The sequence below is a fragment of the Haliotis rufescens genome, unplaced genomic scaffold (assembly GCF_023055435.1).
Source record: "Haliotis rufescens isolate VD_foot unplaced genomic scaffold, xgHalRufe1.0.p SCAF_5, whole genome shotgun sequence".
In the NCBI taxonomy this organism is placed as follows: Eukaryota; Metazoa; Mollusca; class Gastropoda; order Lepetellida; family Haliotidae; genus Haliotis; species Haliotis rufescens.
The window spans coordinates 456,971-475,536 of record NW_025964223.1 but is presented as its reverse complement, the minus strand read 5'-3'; the positions used below and the strand labels follow the sequence as shown (position 1 = coordinate 475,536).

Here is an 18,566-nt window from a genome sequence, read left to right as displayed (position 1 = left end):
GGCATTTCTTTGATATCTCCCTCACGTCTAGGACGCCGGTTCTCCAGATACACCATCACAACGACGCTCCAGCAGGGGAAACGTGTCATACTGTCATGATCAAGGTTGTCCATATAGTGTTTTTAATAGTTTCCATGGCAATACGTGTTCATTGTCTGATTGACATTTATCTATTTGGGTTGTTCCCCATGGAGGGTCAGTACGCCGGCGGGCGAGCTATGTTGCCTTCAGCCACGATGGCCGTGGACGACATCAACAAACGCCATGACATTCTACCTGGCTACAGGCTGCATATGAAGTGGAATAACTCCAAGGTAGGGACTATGTTTGAGCTTTAAGAGACTAAAGATAAATATATATAATATAAATACATATATATATGTTATGATTAAAACGTATACAGCGTATCTGTCTGTTGCATTAAATAATCGCACCATTTTAGTTTAGCATCGAATCGATGCATAGTTTGACCATTCTCAGGATCGCATGGATAATTAATGCATAACCCAATGGTCATGAGTGACCATCACCTGGCTTACTGCTCACTACTAATGCTCGTGTGTCCTTCAACAAACAGTTTCAGCTTTATCTGTGGATTATCAGTGAGTGAGTATTGTTTTACGCCGCTTTTAGCGCTATTCGAGCATTATCACGGCGGGGGACACAAGAAATGGGTTTCGTACATTGAAACCATGTCGGGAATCGAACCCGTGTCTTCGGCATGACGAGCGAACGCTTTAACCACTAGGCTACCCGACCGCCCCCTGTGGATTATCAAGGCGATGATGATAATGCAAACGTGATAAGGTCAAAATACACGTATTACACTCTCCAAAACCATACCGTTTCTACAAAAACGTAGCTGAATTCGACCTATTTATGGGGAATGCCGTCATAATGACCTTAGAACATCACCACTGGGATGTGTTGAGAAAAACACAGTTGCCCTCGTTCTTTTTTAATATTAATATTCTGCATGCTTCCCCAAACCAAAAATAATTCTTGCAATGTCTAGTTTTAGGTAATACAGTTAACATCCTTTCAAAATGGTATTATTATATGTACTACAGTTAAATCGTTGACTCTTTCAGTGTGACCAAGGTATTGGTATTAAGGCCCTCGCTGACAACCTCAACAGTGCTGACAACATTCTCATGGTGATCGGCGGGGCGTGCTCTGGTGTATCCGAGGCAACAGCCAAGGCCTCACACCTGTGGAACCTCGTACAGGTAGGCACCTACAGTGGCCGCAATTGAACAAGGGCAAGTATTACGCGATATATTACAGTACACAGGGACAAGGATAACATGTGCATCTCGTGCGCGCAAAGTTAGAATTACACGTGCATCTTGTACAGGTAGAGTACATCAGACTCAGTATTACACGTGCATCTTGTACAGGTAGAGTACATCAGGCTCAGTATTACACGTGCATCTAGTACAGGTAGAGTACATCAGACTCAGTATTACACGTGCATCTTGTACAGGTAGAGTACATCAGACTCAGTACTACACGGGCATCTTGTACAGGTAGAGTACATCAGACTCAGTACTACACGGGCATCTTGTACAGGTAGAGTACATCAGGCTCAGTATTACACGTGCATCTTGTACAGGTAGAGTACATCAGGCTCAGAATTACACGTGTATCTTGTACAGGTAGAGTACATCAGACTCAGTATTACACGTGCATCTTGTACAGGTAGAGTACATCAGACTCAGTCTTACACGTGCATCTTGTACAGGTAGAGTACACCAGACTCAGTATTACACGTGCATCTTGTACAGGTAGAGTACATCAGACTCAGTACTACACGTGCATCTCGTACAGGTAGAGTACATCAGGCTCAGAATAACACGTGTATCTTGCACAGGTAGAGTTCATCAGGCTCAGAATTACATATCTTGTACAGGTAGAGTACATCAGACTCAGAATTACACGTGTATCTTGTACAGGTAGAGTACATCAGGCTCAGTATTACACGTGCATCTTGTACAGGTAGAGTACATCAGACTCAGTATTACACGTGCATCTAGTACAGGTAGAGTACATCAGGCTCAGTATTACACGTGCATCTAGTACAGGTAGAGTACATCAGGCTCAGTTTTACACGTGCATCTAGTACAGGTAGAGTACACCAGGCTCAGTATTACACATGTATCTTGTACAGGTAGAGTACATCAGGCTCAGTATTACACATGCATCTTGTACAGGTAGAGTACATCAGGCTCAGAATTATATAATTACACGTGTATATTTTACAGGTAGAGTACACCAGACTCAGTATTACACGTGCATCTTGTACAGGTAGAGTACATCAGGCTCAGAATTACACGTGTTTATTGTAAAGGTAGAGTACATCAGACTCAGTATTACACGTGCATCTAGTACAGGTAGAGTACATCAGGCTCAGTATTACACGTGCATCTTGTACAGGTAGAGTACATCAGACTCAGTATTACACGTGCATCTTGTACAGGTAGAGTACATCAGGCTCAGTATTACACGTGCATCTTGTACAGGTAGAGTACATCAGACTCAGTATTACACGTGCATCTTGTACAGGTAGTGTACATCAGACTCAGTATAACACGTGCATCTTGTGCAGGTAGAGTACATCAGACTCAGTATTTCACGTGCATCTTGTACAGGTAGAGTACATCAGGCTCAGAATTACACGTGCATCTTGTACAGGTAGAGTACATCAGACTCAGTATTACACGTGCATCTTGTACAGGTAGAGTACATCAGACTCAGAATTACACGTGCATCTTGTACAGGTAGAGTACATCAGACTCAGAATTACACGTGCATCTTGTACAGGTAGAGTACATCAGACTCAGTATTACGCGTGCATCTTGTACAGGTAGAGTACATCAGGCTCAGAATTACACGTGCATCTTGTACAGGTAGAGTACATCAGGCTCAGAATTACACGTGCATCTTGTACAGGTAGAGTACATCAGACTCAGTATTACACGTGCATCTTGTACAGGTAGAGTACATCAGACTCAGTATTACACGTGCATCTTGTACAGGTAGAGTACATCAGACTCAGTATTACACGTGCATCTTGTACAGGTAGAGTACATCAGACTCAGAATTACACGTGCATCTTGTACAGGTAGAGTACATCAGACTCAGTATTACACGTGCATCTTGTACAGGTAGTGTACATCAGACTCAGTATAACACGTGCATCTTGTGCAGGTAGAGTACATCAGACTCAGTATTTCACGTGCATCTTGTACAGGTAGAGTACATCAGGCTCAGAATTACACGTGCATCTTGTACAGGTAGAGTACATCAGGCTCAGTATTACACATGCATCTTGTACAGGTAGAGTACATCAGGCTCAGAATTATATAATTACACGTGTATATTTTACAGGTAGAGTACACCAGACTCAGTATTACACGTGCATCTTGTACAGGTAGAGTACATCAGGCTCAGAATTACACGTGTTTATTGTAAAGGTAGAGTACATCAGACTCAGTATTACACGTGCATCTAGTACAGGTAGAGTACATCAGGCTCAGTATTACACGTGCATCTTGTACAGGTAGAGTACATCAGACTCAGTATTACACGTGCATCTTGTACAGGTAGAGTACATCAGGCTCAGTATTACACGTGCATCTTGTGCAGGTAGAGTACATCAGACTCAGTATTACACGTGCATCTTGTACAGGTAGTGTACATCAGACTCAGTATAACACGTGCATCTTGTGCAGGTAGAGTACATCAGACTCAGTATTTCACGTGCATCTTGTACAGGTAGAGTACATCAGGCTCAGAATTACACGTGCATCTTGTACAGGTAGAGTACATCAGACTCAGTATTACACGTGCATCTTATACAGGTAGAGTACATCAGACTCAGAATTACGCGTGCATCTTGTACAGGTAGAGTACATCAGACTCAGAATTACACGTGCATCTTGTACAGGTAGAGTACATCAGACTCAGTATTACGCGTGCATCTTGTACAGGTAGAGTACATCAGGCTCAGAATTACACGTGCATCTTGTACAGGTAGAGTACATCAGGCTCAGAATTACACGTGCATCTTGTACAGGTAGAGTACATCAGACTCAGTATTACACGTGCATCTTGTACAGGTAGAGTACATCAGACTCAGAATTACACGTGCATCTTGTACAGGTAGAGTACATCAGACTCAGTATTACACGTGCATCTTGTACAGGTAGAGTACATCAGACTCAGAATTACACGTGCATCTTGTACAGGTAGAGTACATCAGGCTCAGTATTATACGTGCATCTTGTACAGGTAGAGTACATCAGACTCAGTATTACACGTGCATCTTGTACAGGTAGAGTACATCAGACTCAGTATTACACGTGCATCTTGTACAGGTAGAGTACATCAGACTCAGTATTACACGTGCATCTTGTACAGGTAGAGTACATCAGACTCAGTCTTACACGTGCATCTTGTACAGGTAGAGTACACCAGACTCAGTATTACACGTGCATCTTGTACAGGTAGAGTACATCAGACTCAGTATTACACGTGCATCTTGTACAGGTAGAGTACATCAGGCTCAGTATTACACATGCATCTTGTACAGGTAGAGTACATCAGGCTCAGAATTATATAATTACACGTGTATATTTTACAGGTAGAGTACACCAGACTCAGTATTACACGTGCATCTTGTACAGGTAGAGTACATCAGGCTCAGAATTACACGTGTTTATTGTAAAGGTAGAGTACATCAGACTCAGTATTACACGTGCATCTAGTACAGGTAGAGTACATCAGGCTCAGTATTACACGTGCATCTTGTACAGGTAGAGTACATCAGACTCAGTATTACACGTGCATCTTGTACAGGTAGAGTACATCAGGCTCAGTATTACACGTGCATCTTGTACAGGTAGAGTACATCAGACTCAGTATTACACGTGCATCTTGTACAGGTAGTGTACATCAGACTCAGTATAACACGTGCATCTTGTGCAGGTAGAGTACATCAGACTCAGTATTTCACGTGCATCTTGTACAGGTAGAGTACATCAGGCTCAGAATTACACGTGCATCTTGTACAGGTAGAGTACATCAGACTCAGTATTACACGTGCATCTTATACAGGTAGAGTACATCAGACTCAGAATTACACGTGCATCTTGTACAGGTAGAGTACATCAGACTCAGAATTACACGTGCATCTTGTACAGGTAGAGTACATCAGACTCAGTATTACGCGTGCATCTTGTACAGGTAGAGTACATCAGGCTCAGAATTACACGTGCATCTTGTACAGGTAGAGTACATCAGGCTCAGAATTACACGTGCATCTTGTACAGGTAGAGTACATCAGACTCAGTATTACACGTGCATCTTGTACAGGTAGAGTACATCAGACTCAGAATTACACGTGCATCTTGTACAGGTAGAGTACATCAGACTCAGTATTACACGTGCATCTTGTACAGGTAGAGTACATCAGACTCAGAATTACACGTGCATCTTGTACAGGTAGAGTACATCAGGCTCAGTATTATACGTGCATCTTGTACAGGTAGAGTACATCAGACTCAGTATTACACGTGCATCTTGTACAGGTAGAGTACATCAGACTCAGTATTACACGTGCATCTTGTACAGGTAGAGTACATCAGACTCAGTATTACACGTGCATCTTGTACAGGTAGAGTACATCAGACTCAGTCTTACACGTGCATCTTGTACAGGTAGAGTACACCAGACTCAGTATTACACGTGCATCTTGTACAGGTAGAGTACATCAGACTCAGTATTACACGTGCATCTTGTACAGGTAGAGTACATCAGACTCAGTATTACACGTGCATCTTGTACAGGTAGAGTACATCAGGCTCAGAATTACACGTGCATCTTGTACAGGTAGAGTACATCAGACTCAGAATTACACGTGCATCTTGTACAGGTAGAGTACATCAGACTCAGTATTACGCGTGCATCTTGTACAGGTAGAGTACATCAGGCTCAGAATTACACGTGCATCTTGTACAGGTAGAGTACATCAGGCTCAGAATTACACGTGCATCTTGTACAGGTAGAGTACATCAGACTCAGTATTACACGTGCATCTTGTACAGGTAGAGTACATCAGGCTCAGAATTACACGTGCATCTTGTACAGGTAGAGTACATCAGACTCAGTATTACACGTGCATCTTGTACAGGTAGAGAACATCAGGCTCAGAATTACACGTGCATCTTGTACAGGTAGAGTACATCAGGCTCAGTATTATATGTGCATCTTGTACAGGTAGAGTACATCAGACTCAGTATTACACGTGCATCTTGTACAGGTAGAGTACATCAGGCTCAGAATTACACGTGTATCTTGTACAGGTAGAGTACATCAGACTCAGTATTACACGTGCATCTTGTACAGGTAGAGTACATCAGACTCAGTATTACACGTGCATCTTGTACAGGTAGAGTACATCAGACTCAGTATTACACGTGCATCTTGTACAGGTAGAGTACATCAGACTCAGTATTATACGTGCATCTTGTACAGGTAGAGTACACCAGATTCAGTATTACACGTGCATCTTGTACAGGTAGAGTACATCAGACTCAGTATTACACGTGTATCTTGTACAGGTAGAGTACATCAGACTCAGTATTACACGTGCATCTTGTACAGGTAGAGTTCATCAGACTCAGTATTACACGTGCATCTTGTACAGGTAGAGTACATCAGACTCAGTATTACACGTGCATCTTGTACAGGTAGAGTACATCAGACTCAGTATTACAAGTGCATCTTGTGCAGGTAGAGTACATCAGACTCAGTATTTCACATGCATCTTGTACAGGTAGAGTACATCAGGCTCAGTATTACACGTGCATCTTGTACAGGTAGAGTACATCAGACTCAGAATTACACGTGCATCTTGTACAGGTAGAGTACATCAGACTCAGTATTACACGTGCATCTTGTACAGGTAGTGTACATCAGACTCAGTATAACACGTGCATCTTGTGCAGGTAGAGTACATCAGACTCAGTATTTCACGTGCATCTTGTACAGGTAGAGTACATCAGGCTCAGAATTACACGTGCATCTTGTACAGGTAGAGTACATCAGGCTCAGTATTACACATGCATCTTGTACAGGTAGAGTACATCAGGCTCAGAATTATATAATTACACGTGTATATTTTACAGGTAGAGTACACCAGACTCAGTATTACACGTGCATCTTGTACAGGTAGAGTACATCAGGCTCAGAATTACACGTGTTTATTGTAAAGGTAGAGTACATCAGACTCAGTATTACACGTGCATCTAGTACAGGTAGAGTACATCAGGCTCAGTATTACACGTGCATCTTGTACAGGTAGAGTACATCAGACTCAGTATTACACGTGCATCTTGTACAGGTAGAGTACATCAGGCTCAGTATTACACGTGCATCTTGTACAGGTAGAGTACATCAGACTCAGTATTACACGTGCATCTTGTACAGGTAGTGTACATCAGACTCAGTATAACACGTGCATCTTGTGCAGGTAGAGTACATCAGACTCAGTATTTCACGTGCATCTTGTACAGGTAGAGTACATCAGGCTCAGAATTACACGTGCATCTTGTACAGGTAGAGTACATCAGACTCAGTATTACACGTGCATCTTGTACAGGTAGAGTACATCAGACTCAGAATTACACGTGCATCTTGTACAGGTAGAGTACATCAGACTCAGAATTACACGTGCATCTTGTACAGGTAGAGTACATCAGACTCAGTATTACGCGTGCATCTTGTACAGGTAGAGTACATCAGGCTCAGAATTACACGTGCATCTTGTACAGGTAGAGTACATCAGGCTCAGAATTACAAGTGCATCTTGTACAGGTAGAGTACATCAGACTCAGTATTACACGTGCATCTTGTACAGGTAGAGTACATCAGACTCAGAATTACACGTGCATCTTGTACAGGTAGAGTACATCAGACTCAGTATTACACGTGCATCTTGTACAGGTAGAGTACATCAGACTCAGAATTACACGTGCATCTTGTACAGGTAGAGTACATCAGGCTCAGTATTATACGTGCATCTTGTACAGGTAGAGTACATCAGACTCAGTATTACACGTGCATCTTGTACAGGTAGAGTACATCAGACTCAGTATTACACGTGCATCTTGTACAGGTGGAGTACATCAGACTCAGTCTTACACGTGCATCTTGTACAGGTAGAGTACACCAGACTCAGTATTACACGTGCATCTTGTACAGGTAGAGTACATCAGACTCAGAATTACACGTGCATCTTGTACAGGTAGAGTACATCAGACTCAGTATTACACGTGCATCTTGTACAGGTAGAGTACATCAGACTCAGTATTACGCGTGCATCTTGTACAGGTAGAGTACATCAGGCTCAGAATTACACGTGCATCTTGTACAGGTAGAGTACATCAGGCTCAGAATTACACGTGCATCTTGTACAGGTAGAGTACATCAGGCTCAGAATTACACGTGCATCTTGTACAGGTAGAGTACATCAGACTCAGTATTACACGTGCATCTTGTACAGGTAGAGTACATCAGGCTCAGAATTACACGTGCATCTTGTACAGGTAGAGTACATCAGACTCAGTATTACACGTGCATCTTGTACAGGTAGAGAACATCAGGCTCAGAATTACACGTGCATCTTGTACAGGTAGAGTACATCAGGCTCAGTATTATATGTGCATCTTGTACAGGTAGAGTACATCAGACTCAGTATTACACGTGCATCTTGTACAGGTAGAGTACATCAGGCTCAGAATTACACGTGTATCTTGTACAGGTAGAGTACATCAGACTCAGTATTACACGTGCATCTTGTACAGGTAGAGTACATCAGACTCAGTATTACACGTGCATCTTGTACAGGTAGAGTACATCAGACTCAGTATTACACGTGCATCTTGTACAGGTAGAGTACATCAGACTCAGTATTATACGTGCATCTTGTACAGGTAGAGTACACCAGACTCAGTATTACACGTGCATCTTGTACAGGTAGAGTACATCAGACTCAGTATTACACGTGTATCTTGTACAGGTAGAGTACATCAGACTCAGTATTACACGTGCATCTTGTACAGGTAGAGTTCATCAGACTCAGTATTACACGTGCATCTTGTACAGGTAGAGTACATCAGACTCAGTATTACACGTGCATCTTGTACAGGTAGAGTACATCAGACTCAGTATTACAAGTGCATCTTGTGCAGGTAGAGTACATCAGACTCAGTATTTCACAAGCATCTTGTACAGGTAGAGTACATCAGGCTCAGAATTACACGTGCATCTTGTACAGGTAGAGTACATCAGACTCAGTATTACACGTGCATCTTGTACAGGTAGAGTACATCAGGCTCAGAATTACACGTGCATCTTGTACAGGTAGAGTACATCAGACTCAGAATTACACGTGCATCTTGTACAGGTAGAGCACATCAGAGTCAGTATTATACGTGCATCTTGTACAGGTAGAGTACATCAGACTCAGTATTACACGTGCATCTTGTACAGGTAGAGTACATCAGGCTCAGAATTACACGTGTATCTTGTACAGGTAGAGTACATCAGACTCAGTATTACACGTGCATCTTGTACAGGTAGAGTACATCAGACTCCGTATTACACGTGCATCTTGTACAGGTAGAGTACATCAGACTCAGTCTTACACGTGCATCTTGTACAGGTAGAGTACATCAGACTCAGTCTTACACGTGCATCTTGTACAGGTAGAGTACACCAGACTCAGTATTACACGTGCATCTTGTACAGGTAGAGTACATCAGACTCAGTATTACACGTGTATCTTGTACAGGTAGAGTACATCAGACTCAGTATTACACGTGCATCTTGTACAGGTAGAGTACATCAGGCTCAGAATTACACGTGCATCTTGTACAGGTAGAGTACATCAGACTCAGAATTACACGTGCATCTTGTACAGGTAGAGTACATCAGACTCAGTATTACACGTGCATCTTGTACAGGTAGAGTACATCAGGCTCAGAATTACACGTGCATCTTGTACAGGTAGAGTACATCAGACTCAGTATTACACGTGCATCTTGTACAGGTAGAGTACATCAGGCTCAGAATTACACGTGCATCTTGTACAGGTAGAGTACATCAGACTCAGTATTACACGTGCATCTTGTACAGGTAGAGTACATCAGGCTCAGAATTACACGTGCATCTTGTACAGGTAGAGTACATCAGGCTCAGTATTATACGTGCATCTTGTACAGGTAGAGTACATCAGACTCAGTATTACACGTGCATCTTGTACAGGTAGAGTACATCAGACTCAGTATTACACGTGCATCTTGTACAGGTAGAGTACATCAGACTCAGTATTACACGTGCATCTTGTACAGGTAGAGTACATCAGACTCAGTATTACACGTGCATCTTGTACAGGTAGAGTACATCAGGCTCAGTATTACACGTGCATCTTGTGCAGGTAGAGTACATCAGACTCAGTATTTCACGTGCATCTTGTACAGGAAGAGTACACCAGACTCAGTATTACACGTGCATCTTGTACAGGTAGAGTACATCAGACTCAGTATTACACGTGTATCTTGTACAGGTAGAGTACATCAGACTCAGTATTACACGTGCATCTTGTACAGGTAGAGTTCATCAGGCTCAGAATGAGGCGAGTAGGAGTAGAGCAGAGTCAGTGTTACACGTGCACATCGCGTGAGTACAATATAGGAGGACAAGCATTTCACGAGCACCTGCATAGATAAAATATATGTTCATCATCAGATAAAGTAAACCAAAAGCTTTTGGTGAGGTGAGTAGAAACGTTGCGTTCAAGATTATTGTACTTATATCGCGACGTGCATGCACTTGTGTGTGTGTGGCTGCTTGTACCAGGCCGGACTAATGCCGATGTATAGTGCTAACCCACTGAGATACCATGCCGCAGTTTAACATGAATATCCCACTCAGACACAGTATACTGACTCCGAGCCGACCAGTCCTTGTTTTAGTCCCTGAAAGCCGAGCGCCAGACAGGGTAACAACGTCTTTTGATATGACGCGGCCGGGGATCGAACCTCGAACCTTCCGCTCTCCGGGCGGACGCTCTACCACTAGACCACGAAGGCGGTCCAAAAGCTTTTGTAACTGGCAATTGTTCAGTAAAGCGACATACGGCATATGTTATGTTTGTTCAGTTTTCAAACACTAAACTATTTCTTCAGATCTCCTACGGTTCTGTGTCGCCTTCATTATCGGACAAGAAACAATATCCGAAATTCTTCCGGGTTATCGCCCCTGAATCCCAGATAAATACAGTGCGTGTGAAATTATTCAAGCACTTCGGATGGAACACAATATCGATCATCTCTGAGAATCTAGAACTTTTTTCTTCGGTAAGTATTGAAACAGTATTAATTCAAGTAATAACTTAACTGGCAGTGAACGTGCATCCCCCAATCCTCCGAGTGATCATAAATTGATTTTGTCACTCACTGACTGACTTGTTGATTAACTCATCCACCCATCAACCCACTCAACCACTCAACCACCCACCCACCTACCACCCACTCACTCAATTACTCACTCAACCACCCACCCACAAACACATCCACTCACTCACTTACTCATTCAAACACCCGCCCACCCACCAAAACACCCACCCACCCTCTCACTCACTCACCTACTTTAACAACCCACCCACCTACCCGCCCACTCACTCCCTCACTAATCAACCCACAAACTCACACACTCACTCCAGAACGAGTGGATACTATTTGCCTTCAGTATACGACATATGAGTACTGTCTACTCTCTCCTTGTACGTACCACGCAACAACTCGTTAAATCATTCTGAAAGTGACAGAACTAATGTTCGTCTTCCCAGATGAACGAATGACTTGATAACAAGTTCTAATAATGGGAACAACGGTTACTTGCACAAATCAATCACCGAGAAAATAATCAAGGTATGAAGTGTAAATGAAACAATGCTCTTTACAGGCAACCGAAGATCTAATAAAGCAGCTCGATGCGGAGAACATGACCGTCCTGACGCAGCAGCAGTTCTTCAGCGACCCTACTCTTGAAGTACAAGCACTGAAGGTAATTGTAACAGTGGACACCAGCAAGCACTGAAGGTAATTGTAACAGTGGACTCCAGCAAGCACTGAAGGTAATTGTAACAGTGGACACCAGCAAGCACTGAAGGTAATTGTAACAGTGGACACCAGCAAGCACTGAAGGTAATTGTAACAGTGGACACCAGCAAGCACTGAAGGTAATTGTAACAGTGTACACCAGCAAGCACTGAAGGTAATTGTAACAGTGTACACAGCAAGCACTGAAGGTAATTGTAACAGTGGACACCAGCAAGCACTGAAGGTAATTGTAACAGTGTGGGTTGATAAGCAGGTGATAGGTGGCTGGGTGGTAGCTGGCTGGATACGTGGAAGATAGATGGAAGGTGGGTGGTGGGTTGGGAGATGCGTGAGTTGATCAGCACAAGTGGTTGGGTGGTAGTGGATTGCAGATGGGTAGGTGGATGGATTGTTGGATGGTAGCTTGTAGGTGGATGGGTCGTTGGATGTGTGATAGGTGGATGGGTAAGTGATCTGAATTGTATACCATCTATGATATAGTTCAAACCACTGTGACCTTCAACCCGTGAAGATCCGGTGTAGAATAGGTCTTCAGCAACCCATGTTTGTCTCCCCCTGTGAAGATCCGGCTTAGAATAGGCCTTCAGCAACCCATGCCTATCTCCCCCGTGAAGATCCAGGGTAGAAAAGGTCTTCAGCACCCCATGCTTGTCGTAAACGGCGACTATACGGGATCTGGTCGTCAGGCTCGCTGACTTTGATGTATGTCATCGTATCCCACTTGCATGGATCACTGGATTGTCTGGTCTGGTCCAGACTCTAATATTTACAGACCGACGTCTTATAGCTGGAATATTGCTGAGTGCGGCGTTAAACAACAAACAAACAAACTGTGACCTTCAACCTGAACATCATCGATCTGTTCCAGCATCACGATGCGAGGGTCATCGTGGGCAACTTCTACCCCCAGCAAGGACGGCGTGTCATCTGTCAGGTATGTCTCTCCCTGAACACGACCAATCAGCAACAGAGCAATAAAAACAGCAAGCGCCGTACACTAACTTTGGAGATGTGATGCGTCACCAATGAGTTTAAAAGGCTACTTTTTTCAAATGCATTTGTGTGTTTTATGTCTGACATGCCAGCAATTACCGGCACCAACTATTCTGTAATGAATCATTTCACTGACAGACACGTTAACACCCCAGGATAAATACAACATACTCTCTTTTATCGAAAATAAAGGGCCTGGTAGCTATTCTTCGAGATACACATATACTGCATTTTGCATGTCTATTGTGCAGCTGAGAACGTCGCCATAAGTATTATTTGGGGAATAAGAGCGTTGACAGGATTTTCATAACTTAGGATTAGTTCTATTAATTTCTAAACAGGAGCTTTATTTGTACGTGGGCGTTTGGGTAATCTGGTGGTTAAAGTGTTCGCTTGTCACTCCGAAGGCCCGGGTTCGATTCCCTACATGGGTACAATATGGGAAGGCAATATATGGCGTCCTTCGATGTGAAAATGCTTGCTGTATCACTCTCTCACTTGTACACACTAACTCACTTGTACCATTAATTGTCAATAAAGTTATCAAAATTCTCATTGTTTTTAGGCGTTCAGAATCGGTCTGTACGGAAGGAAGGTGGTTTGGTTACTCCCAGGCTGGTTCGATCCCCATTGGTACACGGGATATAATGACACTGCCAACTGTACCACCCAGGACATCCTGAAAGTGATAGACAACGCCTTCAGCCTAGACAACGTCTACTACAATCCGAGCGATGACGTGTCAATCTCCAACATGACGCCATCGCAGTTCCGGTCGCAATACACGGATTACATTAACCGGACGGCAAACAGCACGTTAATATCCGGGCATGAGCGAGCACCTGTTGCTTATGACGTGATGTGGGCAGCGGCCATTGCGTTGAATCAAACCAACAACTATCTACAGAGAATTGGTGAGGGACTGGTTTTGTAAAATTGCATTGGTTTTGTTTTACCAACACTCAAAAATGCTAAATATGCCAAAATGTTCCCTTTTGTGTGTCTGAAACAGGAAACTGACAGTGAAAGTCATCCTCAAATATCATTGTTATATTTACATTATATTGTGATAAATACCCGGGACATATTCACTACCATAGCTTCGTTTTGAGATCAATTCGAAAGGTTCGATGCTATATATAGGCGTCCATTAAATTACTCCGTTGAGCCAGAGAATATCTGTGCTAAGATAGGGAGACAGGACCGATGGAGGTGGTGACGTCACTTCTCGAATAACGGTATGTATGAATTCCATGGTGCGCGACGTTGAGACAAGGGGGGTTAGCTGAAAATGTCAGGACATGACTACGTAACTGGAATGTTATTATGTAATGGTCAGCATGAACATTGTTTTGTTCAGATGACCCCCGGAGAATCGAAAACTTCACCTACACAGACAGAGAACTAGGTCAGCTGATATATGATCACACCCGTCAACTTAACTTCTCGGGAATAACCGGACGGATCCAGTTCGATGACCGCGGGGATCCCAGGAGCTTTGTCAGCATCCGGGTATTTCGAGGCCAGTGCTTACACAATACTCTTTTTGATCATTATTGTTTGATTTGTTCGTTTGTTGTTTTACGCCGCATCCAGCAATATTCCAGCTATATGATGGCGGTCTGTCTGTAAAATTATCGAGTCTGAACAAGACAATCCAGTGACTGACATTATGTGCATCAATCCAATTGGAATACGATGACATGCATAAACCAAGTCAGCGAGCCTGAACACCATCTTAGAATGTGACATTAAATATACGCGGTAAATTTAATGTCTAACAAGCTTGAGTCGACTGATAAACATTGAACCATATATCGAAACTTGTCCCGACCAATAGCATACCTTGTCGTGTCCATCTGAATTTATTTCTCGAACTCCAAAATTTGAGTCTTTGACCTGGCACCGGAGCTTGGTGTCTACATTAGACAACCTTGAGGTACAGTCAAGCATGCTCTTTCTACCAAGATTTCAAAGTGTGTCATTTGTTTAATCACTGTTACAACATTCAAGGCATCAGTTAGGCTAATGGTAGACACGTGGAGGACATTTCCAAGTTTGTCGCTTCGGTGACAGAGGTTGTGTCAGATTGGATTCATTATTTTGACTTGTACCATATGTTCCTTGTTTTTTACGGGTGAAAAGTTGACTTGCCTTTGCATGTGTGTGTGACGTGTGCCACCGGTTGAGAAGGATACTAAGCTCACCTTTTCGCGAACACTTGGTATCATCAATACTTAATAGCGATTCATAAACTCGTGTTCATGATATAGTCAGTGGTGCCTTTTGGGGGAGAATTCTTATGAATATGGAAAGGGTTTTGTCGCTTGTTTTTATAAGACACTTCTTTGTTTGGATACATAAATGGGAAACTGTATATTTGTTTTTGGATGCATTGTATGTAAATGTGGAAGAATCTCTCTGATTTGTCTGTAAGAAGCCCCTGTTAACGTGGCCCCAATACTGTGTTACAGACGCCAGGAACATCATCATCGGAGTAAGTGACATCACTGAGGAGGACATCCGGTGGACAACTTCATCTACCAACTGCTCTGTGTTCCCAGGTACGCCTAGACAGGATATTATGTCGTACGGGTGAGTGAGTGAGTACGGTTTTACGCCCTTTTTGCAATATTCAAGTAATATCACAGCGGGGGACACCAGAAAAGGGCTTGACATAGTGTACCCATGTGGGGAATCAAACCCGGGTCTTTGGCGTGACGAGCGAACGCTTTAACCACTAGGCTACCCAACCGCCCCATTATGTCACACGGATGTAGTGATGTCGTTCAGTCACATGCGTTTATCATAGTGAGTGAGCGAGTGAGTATGGTTTTACGCCGCTTTTAGCAATATTCCAGCAATATCACGGCGGGGGACACCAGAAATGGGCTTCACACATTGTACCCATGTCGGGAATCGAACCCGGGTCTTCGGCGTGACGAGCGAACGCTTTAACCACTAGGCTACCCGACCGCCCCCGTTTATCATAAAAACCTCCAAGTGACAGGTAGGGGTATAGCATACTGACAGGTAGGGGTATAGCATACTGACAGGTAGGAGTTTAGCTTTTAGTGTCCCTGGTGACAGTGCAAAGCCCGGGCCCGTTTGCACAAAGTGATTGTAGTGCAACGGTCATGTGCGTGACTGTGTAGTGTTTAACGCCACTTTGAGCTGTGGGAAGTAACAGATTGATGTCAGTTTTAGCGCTATAGTATGACGTTATATATATTCATGGGCGTGGTATTTGTAGATGGGCGTGTCCCTGTGGATGGCGTGAGGGTGGAGGAGAGGGTCATCACGCTGCTGGTATGACATCACATATATTGATGGGCGTGGTATTTGTAGATGGGCGTGTCCCCGTGGACAGCGTGAGGGTGGAGGAGAGGGTCATCAGGCTGCTAGTTGACATCACATATATTTATGGGTGTGTTATTGTAGATGGGCGTGTCCCCGTGGGCAGCTTGAGGGTGGAGGAGAGGGTCATCACGCTGCTGGTTGACATCACATATATTTATGGGCGTGGTATTTGTAGATGGGCGTGTCCCCGTGGACAGCGTGAGGGTGGAGGAGAGGGTCATCACGCTGCTGGTTGACATCACATATATTTATGGGCGTGGTATTTGTAGATGGGCGTGTCCCTGTGGACAGCGTGAGGGTGGAGGAGAGGGTCATCACGCTGCCAGTGCCTGTGTACATCGCCATGTGTTGTCTGGCTGGAGCCGCCATGGTGCTGGCCATTGTCTTCCTGGCGTTCAACATTGTCTGCAGAAATGAAAGGTAAAGATGGATGCATTGAAAAACGCCTCATACTTGTTTGGTTCGTATTAACAATGCCTTAAGATAAATTAACGCCTGAGACACTGCGTCACCTTGACATGTCATCATGAAGAATGTGTTTACACAGGGTGCTCACGGGTACAGGAAACAGGCAGTTACCTGGCTACAATACACTGACGTATACATCATGGTTGTTGACACTTCGATCGATGCTTCCTTAACGAGCGCAACTTTCAATTCGCACGTCTTACACACCTGCCCCTACAACCAGCATGTCCTTCACACCTGCCCCTACAATGGCTGTGTGATATACATTGGCTCCTTCGATAATCATTTCCCTGTGGCCTCGTTATCCTTGATAGTTTACTGATTTACGTTTAGGATCATTAAGATGTCCTCCCCCAACCTGAACAACGTCATCCTCAGCGGGTGTGTCATCACCTACATAGAAGTGTTCTTGGCGGACCTGGACGGTAGGAGCAGCCAGTGCAAGGTACGCTACACACTCCCGAGATGCCAGTAGAAACTGATTCTATAATACACAAGTGTAATAATCACCACCACCACCACCACCCTCACCACCACCACCACCACCACCACCACCATCATCATCATCATCATCATCATCACCACCACCATCATCATCACCACCACCACCACCACCACCACCACCATCATCATCATCATCATCATCATCATCACCACCACCATCATCATCACCACCACCACCACCACCACCACCACCACCATCATCATCATCATCATCACCACCACCACCACCACCACCACCACCACCACCACCATCATCATCACCATCATCATCATCACCATCATCATCATCATCATCATCATCATCATCACCACCACCACCACAACCACCATCATCATCATCACCAACAACATCATCATCATCATCATCATCATCACCATCATCATCATCATCATCATCATCATCACCACCACCACCACCACCATCATCATCATCATCATCATCATCATCATCATCATCATTATTATTGTTATATGATAATGATGAAATTTCGAAATGTCATTCTGTTTCAGCTATTTAAGGTTAAGATCTTTGTCTTGACGATTGGTTTCTCGATGACGTTTGGTGCCCTGTTCGCCAAGACCTGGAGAGTGTACGCCATATTTACATCCAAGTTTACAATCACAAGAAGGGTAAAAACTACCTTTGCATCAACTATCATATCTTATTTTTAGAAGGCTGTTTTGATGTATTGTTTTACATCTGCATGTAAAGGGAACTTTGAATGACTTAACCTTGAAAGTAAGTCATGTATGTATTGGAAGTAGAAAGTAATTGTGTCGTAATCGAATCTATAATCGATGGGGCAAGGAATTAAGTAACTTTAGAGTAGAAAACGGTTTACAAAACTATTTTAGATATAAAACAGCATTAATATAAGGCTAACGATAACAACAAACGTATTGTTACAATTCACATAGTGAAGTGATGTCGTCATGTTGGTGTTGTATTGGACGTATTGTACAATCAACTATACAGGTGTACAGAGACTGGAGCCTGTTTCTGCTGGTCGGGGTACTGGTTCTGGTGAACTCTGGAATCTTGCTGGCCTGGAT

The 18,566-nt window shown here is 43.5% G+C and overlaps 1 protein-coding gene across 1 annotated transcript; it reads left to right on the top strand.

The window, feature by feature from the left end:
• Nucleotides 1-188: 188 nt before the first annotated feature.
• Nucleotides 189-17,484, top strand: LOC124111854 (gamma-aminobutyric acid type B receptor subunit 2-like). Its single transcript, XM_048383752.1, has 10 exons — nt 189-314; nt 1,092-1,229; nt 12,031-12,132; nt 13,057-13,122; nt 13,747-14,095; nt 14,542-14,703; nt 15,656-15,745; nt 16,530-16,706; nt 16,811-16,961; nt 17,343-17,484. The coding sequence occupies exons 1-10, from the start codon at nt 189-191 to the stop codon at nt 17,482-17,484; spliced, it is 1,503 nt and encodes a 500-aa protein (XP_048239709.1).
• The last annotated feature ends 1,082 nt before the right edge of the window (nt 17,485-18,566 follow it).